We start from the raw sequence: 16,849 nt of genomic DNA, 5'->3' as shown, positions 1-16,849 counted from the left end.
ATGAAGTTCTCAGAAGCCACTGCAACATGAGTTCTATCCACCACCAGGAGCTGACCCACATGGTGAGGCACATCTCTCCTGACCTGCCCACTGCTTCCCTCAGCAATGTACTTCGTCAGTCAGCCTTTTCTGCTCCCCACTGTGTCTCTGGTGAATCCTCTCACTGCTCCTATACCTCTGGCAGGTATCCCAGTTCTGTATGAATAATTTTTTTTCAAATCTTGGGGGGAAAAAAAGGGAAACATTTCATAAATGATTATCCACAGCTGAAGGTACACTGAATTACTGAGCAATTTATTTGAAACTGCCAAGTGACTTGATAAACTTAGTTCTGAACAAAATTTTAATTGGTGAAGTATATTCTTTGTTTTTGTTTGTTTGTCTGTTTGTTTTTGAAGATTTATATATCTGTGCACATAAGACCTATGGTATAGGCCAAAGATGGCGGTAGGGGGTGAGAGGATTTTCCAGAGACAAAGCAGGAACAGAACAGAAAGAATAACCAAAATACACTGCTGAGAGGAGCAATGGGCAGGTCAGGCGAAGTCTGCTGCACCATATGGATCAGCTTCCTGGGAGGGGATTGAACTCATGCTGCAGTGCCTGTGGCTTGGCATCACAGTGCTGTACTTGAACCACCTTGTGCCACCAAGGACACCCTAGGAGTTTATTATTTTTTCACAATTTAATTATATAGCCAGTATAGCCATCTCTCCATTTCTACTCCAAAATTTTCTTACTTTACTAGTTCCTTTTACAACATTAAGAATGATGATTTCTTTTACTTATGTGACAACTCAAACTATTTTGTTACAAATGCCAGTTCTGGCACTGTAAGCATTTTCTAATTTTCTGTTAAAAAAAAATAAAAAGCCTTCAGGTTCCTGATTTTCAGTTCTGTGTTTCTACTACTTCATTTTATTTTTGCATCTCTGCATTCTCCAATTTTCTGCCAAAGAAGATGTATGGATGAAAATTTTTTTTTTTAAATCTGTGGACACAATATTTGTGGGATGGAACATGTAGCTTTTATGATGACCCAAAAAAATCAAAAATCATCACATTGCAAGTATTTTTCTAAGTAATAGGAAGGAGACAGCGACTCATTGAAGTTTAGATTTCCTTTATTTGGAATATCTGGACTATACCTGCCCATCAAAAGGCCTCCAGTTCCTGCAAAAGACAAGGGCTTAATGTGTCTAAGAAAGCTTAAGAGATTCTTCTATCACAGGCCATCAAGTAGGTCTTTAGCCTAGGAAAGCTAAGTATTTCTTTCAAGAGTGGGTCACGTCATTTAAAATTCACAAGACTGAAAACTGCTAGAGCCCAAATACTAGACATTCTTGTGGAAGCTTTATTCCTTCCTATTTCTCCTTTACATTGTTCCAACTTTGTGATCTACTTGGATTAATGTAAAGATTTTAATACAGAAATGTTTTTTATTAAAAGTATATATATACTGGAACAATATACTGGAACAATGCATCTTATTCACATGAATTTATGAATTTCTTATAATAACCCAGTGAAACCCTCCAAGACAATAGGTTAGGACCACTTCTTTGTACCAGTGATAGAATAGACCAATAGGGGAAGAGAATAATCATGTGGAATTTATAAATACAATATAGAACTCTATTGTATACAGAGTTCAACAACAAACATTAATAAAGCTGACTAAAAAAAAAAAATCTTAGATGGGGGCCTCCCTGGTGGTGCAGGAGTTAAAAGACACAGCACTATCAAGCTACTGCCAGCCATTGCAACATGAGTTCCTTATCCAGCCAGGGAGTTGACCTACATAGCACAGCAGAACTCTCCTGTCTCCCGCCTCAGCAGTGTATTTCAGTAGATCTGGATGTTCTGCTCACCACTCTGTCTCTGATGAATCTTCTCACTTTCCACACTTCTGCTCTAATCTCCAGATGCATAAATAAATAAATCTTAAAAAAAATCCTAGGTGGCAAGAATAAGCAGAAAATCATCTCTGTAGCTCTACTAGTCTAGAAGATTTTACAAACCAGGTAAAGTATCAAAATTTCCAAGTAAAGGAAGCTATCTAAAGTTAGTTTGTGCGTTACTGTTTCTTAAATGTGGGAACGAGCTGTGGAAAATATCCCCTGCCTCCATCCACTTTCTGCAACTTCTCATTTCCTGAAGACTGCCAAGCAATTATGCTATATTTTCAAACACTTCTACTGTTTTGGTTAGTATTGAGTGATCTTTTTTTTTTTTTTAAAGTCCTCATTATTTTCTATTAACGACTTTTTTTAAGATAACAAAATGTTCATTAGTATGCACTCTTGGTCAGTGAAGATAGGTCACAAGCAATTAATTCTACATTGAATGATTTTCAGATGAGGGAATAAAGCATTGTTTTAATGCTTTATAAAAATCCATTCTCGGCCCTCCCTGGTGGCGCAGCAGGTTAAAGCACAGCACAAAGAAGCTTAAGCCACTTCTGCAGGAGTTCGATTCCCAACTGCCCCGGAGGTGACCACATGGCGAGGCAGACCTCTCCTGACCCGCCCGCTGCTCCCCTCAGCAGTGTACTTCGTCGATCTGCCTGTTCTGCTCCCCACTCTGTCTCTGGTGAATCCTCTCACCCTTCGCATCTCTGACCTGTATCCCAGTTCTGTACAAATAAATAAATACATCTTTTTTTAAAAAAAAATCCATTCTCTCCAAATGGAGAGATCTGCCTCACTGAGTATTTGTATAATTTCCCTGAGTAGACAGAATAGAACATTTCTAACATCTCCTGAATTTAATTCAGGTGTGACTGTTCCTGGGCCCCTCCCTGTACATTCTACGTTAGACTCCTATCTTCACCACAACTCAAAAACCAACTTTTTTTTAAGATGCTCAAATGCTTTCATTATACATATGATAACAATGGTCTAGGGTAAGAGAGCCTTGATTTAAATTTCAACTTTCCTAATATTTACTGTAGCTGTTCAGGCAACTTGCTTTAAGTTCTCTAAGTCCTAGTTTCCTATAAAATGAATCACAGCACCTATAACTCATAGAGTGGTTGTAAAGACTGTTACAGAACCAAACTACAGTGCCTGACATAAGGCAAGTATTCAATAAAAATGACTATGATAACAGTAAGTTATTTCCCTTTTCTACAGTCTCTGATTTTCATTGTTTTGCAATTTCTAATGTCTGTAATCACCTTCCAAATCTGATGAGGGTGGGAATAATGTTATAAAAACTAAAACCTCACAGTAAGAGGACTATTCCAGCAAAGCAAAAGTCACTCTACCCTCCTCCTTTTAATACCAATGGTCAACAGCCATCCCTGTTCATTTGTTTATCAAGTCAAAGGATAAAGCAAAGAAGCAGAAGACACTAGTATGAACACAAGTGTTTCTTTGGTGGCGAGAACATAATGGATGTAAAGCCATAGAAGATGTGAGGAAGAACAAAAAGTTGGGGAAACAACAACTAGAAGAAAGCAGAAGGCAGCAGTTTAAAAGAGCAAGAGAAATAAAAAGATTGGAAGAGAAATTTTAGGCAAAAGGATTTATGTAGACCCATTTAGAAAAGAGCATATCTTTTAAGAAGTGAGAGAAATGGGGTTTACTAAAGCATGGTAGCTTGAAATGCTACAAATGAAAAGAACAAGGCATTTTAGAGGGATTAGGAAGCAGTTATTACATGAGTAAATTAATAAAATTTTCATAGGCCAATAGTAGGAAGAGGCATCTGCAAGGCTGGGCTAACCAATCCAAAATAACACAGAAATGTGCATGTGAATATTGAAGTGCATAGCTGTACTGATTAAACCTAACTACAATTTAGGGACATGAAGAGAACCTAGTCAGTTGTCAACATGGGTCATTTTAAGAAAGACTTGCTACTCAAAGATTCTGAAGACTAATAAAAGTTCATTAATTTGCTTAATTTTCTAAGCCAGCTACATACTTGAAATTTCAGTATGATTTCCCCAATCTAGAACTACAGTTTCTTAACCAGAGGGAGGTGTCTTATTGGAATCTACTAAGAAATGTAAATTTTTTAAAAGAAAAAAAAAAAGGTATAATTTAAAAATCATTGAGAATAATGTAGACTCAAAAGTTCCACTGGGCTCATTTCCCAAAATCAAGCCAATAAGAAAGAGCCAAGTGAAAGAGTAACTTGCTTAAAATTTTACCTAACAGTTAACAAGTTACTGAAATTTAATATGTATTCAGATTCAACTGTTGCTTACCAAAGAAAGCTATAAGTATCATCTGAATTAGCACCAATCTGGTGAGAAAAAAAAAAAAAAACTGTACTGCATTAAAGAGGCTTGCTGTGTTATCTGTTCAAACATACCTGTACCAGTCAAAAGTCCAGCACTCTTCTTTCGTGCATAAGCGCGTAAGTGGTTGGACAGGCTAACAGCACTTGTAAACGTCGTATTGCAATGCACACATGTTCTAAGCTTCACAGGCATACCTATCATTCAAAAGAAAACTATAATCCAGTTCTCACTTCAAAAAGTGAAATTTTCTTAGCTAAAAGCGTGAAAAGTACCATAATAAAGATGGTTTTAAAAAACGTTCAGTGAATTAGCTTAACTTAAACTAGGGAGAGGGAGTGAAATCAACTATTGTTAGTTTGTAGTTATTAGTTACAGCCAATCCATGCTTTGGAAAAGTGTAAGAGGAATGTCTTTACATCTGAGCTCCTCTAGATTTAACACCTATTATCACTTTCTTGCAGATTTCTGTGTTACGCAGATCATTTCCTAAACCTAAAATACAATCCTGTGATTTGAACAGCATAATTCTGTTGAGAAGTTTCAAAGCTTACAACATCACCAATAAAAAGAATTAAAAAGTCTACTTGACAAAGTGGTAATTAAAGTGTTTTATCCGCAAAACCGTAAAAGGCTCAATACTAAATTAGGCTTTCTGATGAAGGCTGGGAGAAAAGGTGGTAAAACACACCACTGAACAGCTGTTAGACACAACATTTTATTCAGGGCATTTTATGTTCATTACTCTGAATGCGCAATCAATAATGAAAGTTAATGATTTGAAGTTTTTGCTAAAATCTTTGTGTTAAATAAATGATCAACAAGTTAACATTTTAGTCATCACAGGAAAGAAAACAGTCGAAACAATAAAGAAACTCCTAACTTCTCAGACAACCCTCATTCCCTCCACACATTTCAATAGGTTTCTTCAACATCAGTGTGATAGCCACAAATATGCTTTACCTCTCTGAAGTGTACTGCACCTTGTTCAACACAGTTAACACATCTTCCTTACATTTTATCCTCCTGGAAAATGTTGAAATAGACTTTGAATTCAGACTATTCACATGAGAAAGAGCTCTAGTAACCAGAAACCCATTAACCAGATGCCCATACAAAATAAACTGTTTTTCAGACTATTGCAATAATACCAGTAACTTTTCTTTATATCAAAACTGCATTCCGATGCCCCCGTATCGGCCCAAAGTAAACAAACAAACATGACAGTAACTTATTAATCCATGATCATTTTCTACGACATCAAGGTACATTCGACACCATACTAAAATTGTGAGACCATCAAAGTTGATATCCAACATTCTTAACCACCAAAAGTATCTATAGACACTTAAAATTGTTCAAGTATGAAACAGACTTAACAATACCAAATAAGGCTTGACTATTTCAACCTCTACATCATTTGCTAAGAAATACAAAATACTCATTTGAAAAGGAAAAAAAAACTGGTGACAAGCACTAAGCCAAAACACACATTCTGGCTATAAGTACACCATTGGAAGATTTAAAATCTCAAACAAACATGTTTTATACTCACAACGGTTTTCCAAAACTAAACTATCCCAAAATACAATGAGGAATGGAGAGAAGTTTCTTTGGGTTAATCACAACACGCATCAGACACCAATCCATTCAGCTTAGTGAGTCTGTTTTGTTTTGTTTACCAAACCAGTAGGAAGACCAACAGCTACATCTCGAGAATATTATCATTTTAGGGAACTAACAAATATATGACAGGGGCTTGCCTTTTCTGTAATACTATGCTTTTCAACATCAACCACCCATCCACAGAACCTCCCAAGCCACAGCAAATTTCATTCTTTACAGATCAGCTGTTGTTTATGCTTCAGTTCTCACCTTACATTCTGACCAAGTAATGAGGCACACAGAATTCAGTGCTGATGAGCATCAACTGAAGATTTATATAGAAATGAGAGTAAAACCAATCTCTGTTCTGAAAAAAAAGCAGCTTAAATGAAAGAGTCTGAAAAAGAAAATATGTCTACAAATATTCCAGTAAAACAAGCATAATAATACTGTTTACATTAAATAAGATAGTTGTAAGTGTCCTCTTACCTGAGTGCATAGTCAAGTCCATTTTCTGTGGCTGATACATCAATGGGCTGTCTTCACTTAAAGGAAGAACACATTTCTGAACAAATCTCTTTCTTGCTGTTTGATTATGTATCTTTTGAGGAGAAATAGCAGAATTCCTTTCTTCTCCCATTCTTTTATTTTTAAGCAGTTCTATCAGTGTAAGAGACGGATTCTTTTTCCCACTAGGCAGTTCTGGCTTTGTTTCATCATATTCACCTAAGAAACTCAGACCTTCTTCCTCTGATGCAGACACAGATAAAGCTTCAGTCTTTAGGCCATTACGGTATGCTTCAAGAGGTATAACATTATGAGATAGGAAGTCATCACTTGATGCAAGTTTCTGAGCTACAAAAGGTCTGGGAATAATACGACGACTGTTCAATGCCTTTAAGATCTTTTCATATTTTTCTTCATTTTGCATCATCTCATTCAGAACACAGATTGGAGATTTGTGAGCATCCCATTTAGTTTTTCCAAGTCTTTTCAGGTGGCCTCTAACATGATTTGACAATCCAATTTTAGTATCAAACCAACCACCACAGAGCTGACAAGTGTGTTCTGAAGTGGTTTCAGACTTCTCTATAGCTAAAAAAAATTTTTTTAAGAGTTACATCAGAATTCTTAAAATAAATTGACCACCTTATAACTAACTCTGATATGTGAAATTATGTGACTATAATAAGACCAAATTCAAACAAAACCTTCAACTCCTTTGAATTTGAATAAGGACAATTAGCCCAAATGATCTACATGAACTTACCTTTTCTAACTCGCTTAACAGGTGTCCCTGTGCCAGTTCTTTTGAAATGTTGCATTTTGTCACTTGTGGCTATTTGTTCTGGTGATACAACATGACGGGCTTCATAGCTCAATCCTGCTCTGTGAAGATGGCCCCGGACATGATTTGACAACCCAACACCTGTTTCAAAGGTTGCCGGGCAATAAGGACACGATTTCTTCTCCAGAGACAAATCAGTCCAATGAAAAACAGAACCATGCTTTGACAATGAAGACTCTGCATTTTCTAAATGCTGGGGATCATGTATCTCATGCAAAAAGTTATTAGTTGCAGCATCTTCATAATATTCAAAATAAAAACCATCATTCTGATCATAACTAAGGGTAGTATTTTCTCCAGACTCCTGACCTTCCACCTTGCTTTTAAATAGAGGAAATAAATTTACATGTTCTTGATTAATATCATTATAGGTTTCATCTTCTATGGTCTGTGTAGTATAATCACCTAGCTCGACATTATCCCAGGAACTTTCATCTTCTGTTTCATAGCTATTTTTCTTTTCGGCAGAATTAAGTTTTTGTAAAACAACAACAGTCATTTTATGCAAGAAATCTGGATAGCTATCTAAGTCTTCTCCTCCAGCAGAACTTTCTTTCTTAGATTCTTTTACTCTCTTTACAGCTCCACGCCTATGGTCTTTGAAGTTTTCTGGCCTTTTGGTGTCAGAGTTGTGAGCATCTGAAATAAAACTATTGTGAGAATTACTTGATGAAGAAAACAGATGTAAAGAAGTTAGTGAACTAGAGTCTTCTTTTTTGAAATGCACAGGATACGATTCACCTGATTTTTTGATCATCCTATAGTTTTCATATTTGTGTCTATAAAAATAGTTGCTATTTGCCTTGGCATTAGATTTTTCTTTTGCTGCTTGATGGAAATATTTGGGTTTTTGGTCAATGCTGCTTTTAATCATAACAGTCTTGTGAGAATTGTTTTGATTGCACACATTTACACCTGACTGGGTAACACTTTTCCGAGCTTTTTGTATTCTGTTTGTCCGCTTATGGAATTTTGAGAAATTACTTGATTGTGAGGATGACCCAAACGTTCGCTTTACATCTTGTTTTAAAGCAGAGTTCTTTGGAAATGTGGTTGACTGTTGTTTAATTAATGGTTTAGTGCTATCGATATCTATAGGTTCTCCAAGGCTGTCATTTTTTCTTTTATCAAGTCCAAGAGGGCTACCAAATGAATCCACGCACGACGAAGAATGCAAGTACTCCATGTGTTTTTTTAAGATACTTCTGGCCGAAGTAGTGAAAGGACACATCTTACATACATAGGCAGCTGATTTTTTGGATGATCCTACAACAGAATCTTTCATGAAAGTCTTTTTTTGAGTTTTTCTCTGGGCTATGTCAGAACTGACGATAGGACATTTTACCACTGCTCCATGAGCAATGCCTCGGTGGCATTCCAATTCATTTTCTGTCACAGCCATGAAGTTACACTCTTCACAGCAGTAGTACCTTTTATCTTTTTCATGGGTTTTAGCATGTTGTACAAATGTTTTAGGACAGTTGGTACCAAACACACACTGAGGGCACTGTAATCGTGCATTTCTTCCTTCATCCTGAAGTTCTTTTAATTCCCGAATTTCTTCCATTAACTTCTGTCTTCTTTCTTGGTGTATAATCATATGCTTTAGAAGTGAATTACGATCTCGAAATGTCCGTCCACATTCTCTACAAGCATATGGTCTTGGAACATTAAGATGGCGGAAGTGGCTATTCCCATCTAAATGATACATCATATGCCTGTGGAGGTGCTTTTTCTCCCTAAAATTCACATTGCACTTTGTACAGGGGTAGAATGATGGCTCTTCGGTGCTGAAAGTAGCAGGTGACTCAGAATCACTTTCTTCACATTTCTTTTTTAAGGTATTTGAAAGGAAAGTGCTAGTATGAACAGGTGAACTGTCTTCTCCACATTTATCTGGGTTATAAATCAGATGTTGAAAAGTATCCACAGATTCCAACTCTTCATCAGTTGATTCAGGCTTCACTTTTGACAATGTATATTTCTGTGAGTCTATTGCTTGCAGTTCTTCATTCTGTTCCAAGAAGTCTGTTTCTAGCATTTTTGACTTATTGGGGATACAATTAGAATCACTAAAGCAATCCTCAGTGTAACGAGTTATCTTGCTTACATCCATTTTCCGCTTTCTCTTCTTTTCTAGACCAACTTTGGAGTGAACTGGAGTTTTATCCACTGCGTCTTCATTAGTCATAAGAAACTGAATGAATTCTTTTTGAGGATCCCAGTTTGTATCATTTTCTGACCTAAATTCATCTGTACCTGAGGAAATTCCTGTTAATGCATTGACACAATCATCCTTTACCAATAAATCTTCCCTATCCTCACCCACCTCTACTTGATTTATTAAAGTGCTCTCTGACTTTACACTACTCCCTACTGAATTCTGAATGTCACAACCAACTGAAGCAGAGGTAGGTAGTTTTTTAATGGAATGGGTAGGATTCTTAGCATGTGCTACATCTGATAACAAAAATAAAACTGGGTGTTGACTTGCTTTCTGTGGTGTACATGGCTGAAGATCGGCTGCCACTTTCAAAGATGAACAAGATTCTGTTGTTGGCTGATCCACAGGCTGTCCAGTAGTTAATGAAACACTGCCTTTATTCATATTGGAAGTCTTACTTAAGGAGGAGTGTGAAACTGGTCCATTAACAGCAGCTCCTTTAGGCAAGATAAAGTTTTCACTAGAAACTGTAGGAGCACCAGCATGTATAAATAGACTAGACTGGCCTCCACTTAAGGCTTTTTCAGATTTATCCTTTGATAGTTCTTCAGATAGAGCGAAGGTATTATTTTTCTGAAATGATGTTTGACAATCTTTTGGTGTAAGAACTCCACTTTCTTTCTCTGAGATAAAACTGCTGTCATCCAGGAGTTCTTCTTTAGCACCAGAAATATCGGTGTTTATCTTCACATCATCCATATTGTTGGCAAGCCCATTTAACACATTTACTCTAGAAAATGGGGGGGGGAGGGAAAAACAACTTTAGATTTGCATGGAAAAAATATTGTAAGAATGCATGGTAGTTGAAAATACACATTTTTATTAGTTTAATTCTATTTACACAGAAAGTTGGGAATAATTTTTCAAGAATGAAAACACTTTCAAAAAAAGGAAAGATTTCAAAAATGTCTCTTTGTGTGAGGCAACAACTACCCAAGGTTTCAAATATACAAAATATATAGAGGAAAGCAACGTAAATTTAGAGAGGCACGAACCACATAAATTAGTATGTTAAAAGGCAGAAAACAAAGTTTAAAAATTAAACATAAGGACTGCTAACAAAAAGAAAATGATCTTAAGATGATCTATCAGATACAATTATACTCTAAGTAGAGAATAATATACATTCTTACTGAAGAGAAAAAAGTTTTATCATTAAAAATCTATTCTTGGAGAAAGGTAACAAAAATAACACTCAGTAAATAACTATATTAAGAACATATTTGTTTTAATATCAATAGTTAATGTATGAAAAAGCACTTTTTAAAAAAAATTTAAGATTACTACATTCTTAAAGACTTTCATTCTCCTAAAAATGTCTATTAACTTAAAAAAAAAAAGCAAACTATTCACAGGGCTAAATTTATTCCTTCTCAAAATTATCCTTACTTATGAATTCTAAAATCAAAAACTAACAAAGTTTTACATAACCCAAAAGGCTATTATCCTATTTTGATCTGACAGACTACTACAGTAATCTAAAAATTTTACCCTGAAACAACATAAATATACATTGACCTTTTTAAAAAAAATTATATCATATAAAATTTAGGTAAAATTTTAACAAGCATTTTTGAGAATATATTTAACCCTATGGGAAGAAAACTAAGTTTTGAAGAAGAAAAGAGACTTCTGAAAATTTCAGAGATAGACAATACTGTAGCTGTAATTATTTCCCCTGTTATGGTGAGCTTCCTATTCTTATTCTGCCTTTAGAAAGGACCTTGGTGTGTAGGATTTGCTAGTCTCGTTGGAAGACTGGATAACTTTGAAGAGAGGACTGTGAGCTGGTCACCATCATATCTATAGAACTTGTAAATGGTTGGCGTAGGTGCTCAGGCAATCGAGAAAGCAAAGGAGAAAGCAGCCAATGGGTTTGAAGATATGGATGTGAATCCTGAGCTTTGGGGTTGTTTTTGGCTACCTAGTAAAATTATTCTATAAAATTACAGGGAACACAAAAGCCCTTATTATCAGGAATCTTTACTCTAGTTTTGTACTTGACAATATATCTGGGTCACAGATGTGCAATGAATGACATTTATCAGCTCGACACATCAATTGTGTATTATGAATAATTTAAAGAATTTTATTATCAACAACAACAAAAAAAGACTAGAGCACTCAGCGCAAAACCAAAGCAAAAGTTCCTAGAGTGTAAGAAGAAAAACAGTTTCGTTCCAATGAAAGTCAGATACCCCGTTAACATAATTCAAATTCCATCTTGGCAATGATTCCCTAATTCAACAATAGTGGGCAGGTCCTCACTATATCCAATAATATTCAGGTACAGTTTACAGTTAACCAAGTATTAGCTATGTGAAGTAGTAGCACAAAGTTCCACCTTTCTTTTTCCTTGTCACACAACAATAATTATAGTCTGTTCATTCTCTAAATATTTGTGAGTCCTCAGTATGTGCCCAGTGATGCTTTAGAACTAGGATTAGACTAGTAAACAGACAAACTACCCTCATGCTCAGACCAAGTGTAAACTCATAGACTTGTGTTTAAATGTATTTTTTAATCATTTTTATAAGGAGTAATATATTCTCATGGCAGCAGGAACTTATTTATAATTCGATATTTAGAAACAAGAGCCTTTCAATCAAGTTCATGTTTACTTTCTATTTTTTATAGTCAGTTGCCTGCTTTATAAACATTGTATCTAGCTCACTAATGAATTCTTTCTAATTTCCTTATTCCAGAATTTAGAATAAGCACTTACAAGTGACTTTATACTTTTCACAAAATGTGTTCTTTTGAACAATAAATATTATAAATATGCTTCTTAGTATTATTTGTACGATCACTTTTCCATTCCTCAAGATTTTAGAATTCTGTTTTGAGATTGGCAAACTTCCATAGCAATAAAAATAGACTTCCAATAAGATCATATTCAAAGCTATCACCCCAAAATGGTGCTAATGCAGCACCCAGCAGGAGTTTCTACATCACATACACAGAAGTTAAAAATGGGCAGCACATAAACATGTGTTAGGAAAGAGTGTGTAAATGTTAATGCAAAGAAGCAGCGATTGTTAATGCCACACTATTACCCATTCCTGTTATTTCTCAGTAAAGCAGGTAAAAATACAAGTATAAAATGTCCTAAAAGGAACAACATCATAAATCTCCATGAATGACATGATTTTAGAAAAGTTAGATGGAAAGACACATTCTATTCCTTCCTATTTTTTATTGTCATAGAGGTAGACAAATATATGCTCAGTCAATTTGAAAGCCTATATTAGCTTTTCTCAACAGGAAGCAACGTTGCTAACGAAGTGGTAAATTCAGTGTTAATGAGTGGTTTCACTGTTACCACCTCAGAGGTAAAACCTTCCATGTTCTATGTTCCACCCATCTGTTCTGGTGTTAGAGGTTCAGAGATGGAACAGACGCTTCCCATTTAAAGCAACTTCATTGGTACCCCCTGAACAGCAGGGTGACAAAACTATGAGAATATCATGTTGGTTTGGAGACTGCATCCTCATTACCAGAATGGCTTTATAAGAGCTTCCCATAAGTTCACACTCTGCAGATACTTCTCTCAAAAAAACAACAAAAAAGTGCATAACAGATCTATTATCGGTGAAACACAACTAGCAAAAAGACAAAAGATCAAATTAAATATTGTTAAAAATGATCTTTATCAAAATTTTTCCTTCATACCTACATAATGAAATATGGTTTACCTATTCCCAAATTAACCATCACCAGTCAAAAATAGAAGTTACTCCTTTTCAGAAAATATTTTTACTAGTACACTAATAGTTAAAATATGCTAAAAGACATTGACTCCACATAATCTAGGATTTTCACAAGAATAACTTTTACAAGTTTAAAGCATAAAATGTCCTAATAGGGAAATATCATAAATCTGACTTGCATGATAGGATTTTTAAAAAAGCTAACAAACTTTCTATTAATTTCCAGAATATATTTAGACTGAAAATGTTCAAAATATATTTTTCTTAATGCTATTCAACATGCATAGGCACTGCACAGAGTGTGATTAACAAAGTATCAAAATCTGCACCAAATAGTGGATCTAAAATTTTAACATGAAAATTATTTTCCCACATTAATAAATGGTTAAAATGTCCTCCCAGAAAGAAAACATTTGAACTACAGGTAATTTAACACCATCTCAAATAGTTTTGCTTTTTTAAGTTCTATCTATATAGACAAATATATACAACAGTCACCAATAACAAGTTTATAATAATATTCAGTAGGAAACATTATTATTTCCCTATATATTTGAAGGTAAGCATTATTCATTATATTTTAAAAGGGAAACTAAAGATAAGCTAATGTTCTGTTGTTTGAATTTTCTAAATTGCAACCAATGAATTTGTAGTATCAATTAGGATCTTTTCATAAAATGTTTCAGACATTATTACTATGTCCATCTCCATGTAAAACCATATAAACCATAATCTTTTAACTGAATTCTAAAATGTTCTTTAAAAAAATTTACACTTTATAAAAAGCTGCAAATGTAATTTTTAATCTACATAAAACATTTCAGTTTTTAGAAAATCATAATGAGTTCTACAGCTATAACTGCCTGTAGTTATATATACTGTGAGCATTAAAAAAAAAAAGTACAAAGGTCAGATCTGTCTTCAACATGACAGATCATCACTTATATGCCTCAAGCTAGACTTATTGTCTCAGAAATCTCAAACATCAGTATTTTCACAAACTATCAGCACTTGCTATAACACCCTCACTACACTACATCTTGAGGTTACTACAGAAGAAATGAGGTGATAATTGCATATTAACATAATTATTCTGTAATTCCTCTGAGCAAGCTTCCTAGGTCACTCAGTAATTCAGATTAGATACAACCTTCCTGTCATCAAATTTATGCTGTCCACTTTCTGTTCGTGAATAATTCTCTTTCGATAGAAAATTAGCTTAATTTCATTCTTTTATGTACATTATTAATTGTATTTATTGCAAGTAGGCTAATATTTTGTGGGTACTCATTACATAATGCCAACCTTTGTCATGTAGTATAATTTCACATAAAATACATTTTAGCTTTTCTATATTAGTTCATTAAAAACTACATTACACGGCTATAAATTAGTATTGCCCACAAGCTCAGTTATAGTTAGTATCCGTCAGATCTCTACAAATCCCTTTCACTTAAATTATCCTTGAGAACACATGACAACATTAGTTAGTCATATGTGCAATGGGTCAAGAAGGAAAAAACACCCACAACTGTCATCATATTTGTAAGGCAAATAATTAACTGAAATACTACTTTTAAAATTACTATAGCATTGGCCCTCCCTGGTGGCGCAGCGGGTTAAAGCACTGCACTAAGAAGCTCAACACACTTCCACATGAGTTCGATCCCCGCCTGCCCAGAGGTGACCACATGGCGCGGCAGACCTCTCCTGACCCGCCCACTGCTCCCCTCAGCAGTGTACTTTGTTGATCTGCCTGTTCTGCTCCCCACTCTGTCTGGTGAATTCTCTCACCCTCCGCATCTCTGGCCTGTACCCCAGTTCTGTATGAATAAAATAAATAAATTAAAAAAAAAAAGTACTATAGCATTTAAGCCCAAATCTCCCAGATAAAAGTGTACAAGTACATATACCTAAAGTTCACCTTGTATACCATGCATGTGAAGACAGAGTATTCTACTCTAGTAGAATCCTAGCCTGGATGTCACAATGACAGGAAACAAGAACATTCATAATGGTATATAGCATTATTTTTCATAATAAAATAGAGATAACATTTAATATGTTTACCCTAACAACCAATACAATCAACAATCTTCTAATGTTTAAAGAACTGATGTGTAGAAAGGATATACAATTAACATGTTTTGAATACTGTGTAAAATTCACCTTTAAGAGAAAAAAACCTACAAAGAGGATCATTTAATACTGCAGACGTTTGTCTAACACTACAGTAAAATTGTACAGTTCACCTAATTGATTTATGCAGAAGAAAATAAGGTACTAAGATTGAAAACAATTTTTCTTACTTTTTCAATTAAGATATATTGTTGAATTAACAACACTATACAGAATTCAGAGGTATAGATGACTTCCAAGATTCTTTTTCATATGTACTATGTATTTAATGTTACAGTTATGTTTTTTGTAAACAAAACTTAACATTACTTGAAATGAGCCAAAAATAACAAAAAGTATTTCTAAACTCAAAATTACCTAAAATAACCCTTTAGATAATTTGTAATATGCTAAAAGCTGATTCTGAACAATGAAAATATAGTCCCACATGTCTAATACACTCATGCCACAGAGCTATCTAAATCATTACCATTTTATGTACAATCAAAAATTTTTTTCTGCTGCAAAGAAAATGTTAGAATTTGAACATCTAGAAAATAATTGGGAATAAGCAGAAATATCAAATAAAATGGGTTCATGATGCTTTCTTACCAGCAGCAGTAGCACTGGCATGATAAATTAATTTATATGTGGTTTTAACTATCTACCAAATTATAATGAACTAGCTAAAAGTCTCATTCCTGTTATCATTCATGTTATTCTCATTATATAATAGGATGATAATGCAAATTAATAAGATATTAAATCATAAATACCTAATAACATAGGGTGATGTGAAGTTTACAAAATACTAACACAATGAGACACCTCAAACTGTGAAGTTTACAAAATACTAACACAATGAGACATATCTCAAACTGCTATATAATCGACTGGAGCATGGAGTGGAAGAAAATGGGGGGGAAGGCAAGGCAGAGAGTTAGGAAAAAAGTATTAACTTTAACAACTTGGCAAAATTACATAATGAGAAGCAACAGTAGTAGAAAAGCAATGGATGTTCATTAATCAAAGTTTAATGTCCTAAAAAAGAACTTTGCAAGTGAAAAAGGTATGGCAATAAATTATAATTATGACCAAAGAAGAGTACAAAGTCATGTTCAATATGCAATGAATACTGGTTGTATTGTTTATGCTTCACACAGTTAGAGTAAGATAAATGATTATCTCAGCTTTGACAAATGGCCTACATGCACAAAATTAGAATTTTATTTCTATGAAAGAATTGTTTTGCTAAATGTGAACTCTCAATGATGTATTCAACTTTTTCCCTCCAAAATCTGTCCACAAAACCCAATTATCTTCCAAGAAAAACATTTTAAGGTAAATAACTACAATTCCTTTCATTCAGATGGCAAATTTCAAGTACAAGAAATTAGCTTTCCTTGACACGAAGTATGCACCTCTCTCACACTCTAAAAATAAAAACTATGTATTTCTGTGATGTTAAATCACTGACTAACCACTACTTTTCATCTGATTTGACATCTGAACTTCGAACAAGTTTCTACTAATTACATGCTTAACTCTGGGGTTTCATTTTAAATTCAGAAATATTTAATGTAGACTTAAAGCAT

The 16,849-nt window shown here is 34.5% G+C and overlaps 1 protein-coding gene across 8 annotated transcripts in view; it reads right to left on the bottom strand.

Moving 5' to 3' along the window:
- Positions 1 to 16,849, bottom strand: part of ZNF644 (zinc finger protein 644) — an 83,177-nt gene that overhangs the window by 12,215 nt on the left and 54,113 nt on the right. For 4 of the 8 annotated variants that reach the window (XM_012730142.1, XM_012730145.1, XM_012730141.1 and 1 more), the window contains 3 exons: positions 7,125 to 10,156; positions 6,344 to 6,949; positions 4,324 to 4,446 (listed from right to left, as the gene is read on the bottom strand). The exons of 2 other annotated variants lie outside the window; for them this stretch is intronic. In XM_012730142.1, coding sequence (XP_012585596.1) covers positions 4,324 to 4,446; positions 6,344 to 6,949; positions 7,125 to 10,156 — 3,761 coding nt within the window. The remainder of the gene's footprint in view (positions 1 to 4,323; positions 4,447 to 6,343; positions 6,950 to 7,124; positions 10,157 to 16,849) is intronic. 2 more of the 8 variants (XM_004689787.1, XM_012730144.1) reach the window with 1 other exon arrangement.

Source organism: Condylura cristata, unplaced genomic scaffold, assembly GCF_000260355.1.
Source record: "Condylura cristata isolate star-nosed mole 26May11 unplaced genomic scaffold, ConCri1.0 scaffold00026, whole genome shotgun sequence".
Taxonomy (NCBI): domain Eukaryota; kingdom Metazoa; phylum Chordata; class Mammalia; order Eulipotyphla; family Talpidae; genus Condylura; species Condylura cristata.
The sequence above is the reverse complement of the archived record's forward strand: the minus strand, read 5'-3'. Positions and strand labels throughout refer to the sequence as shown.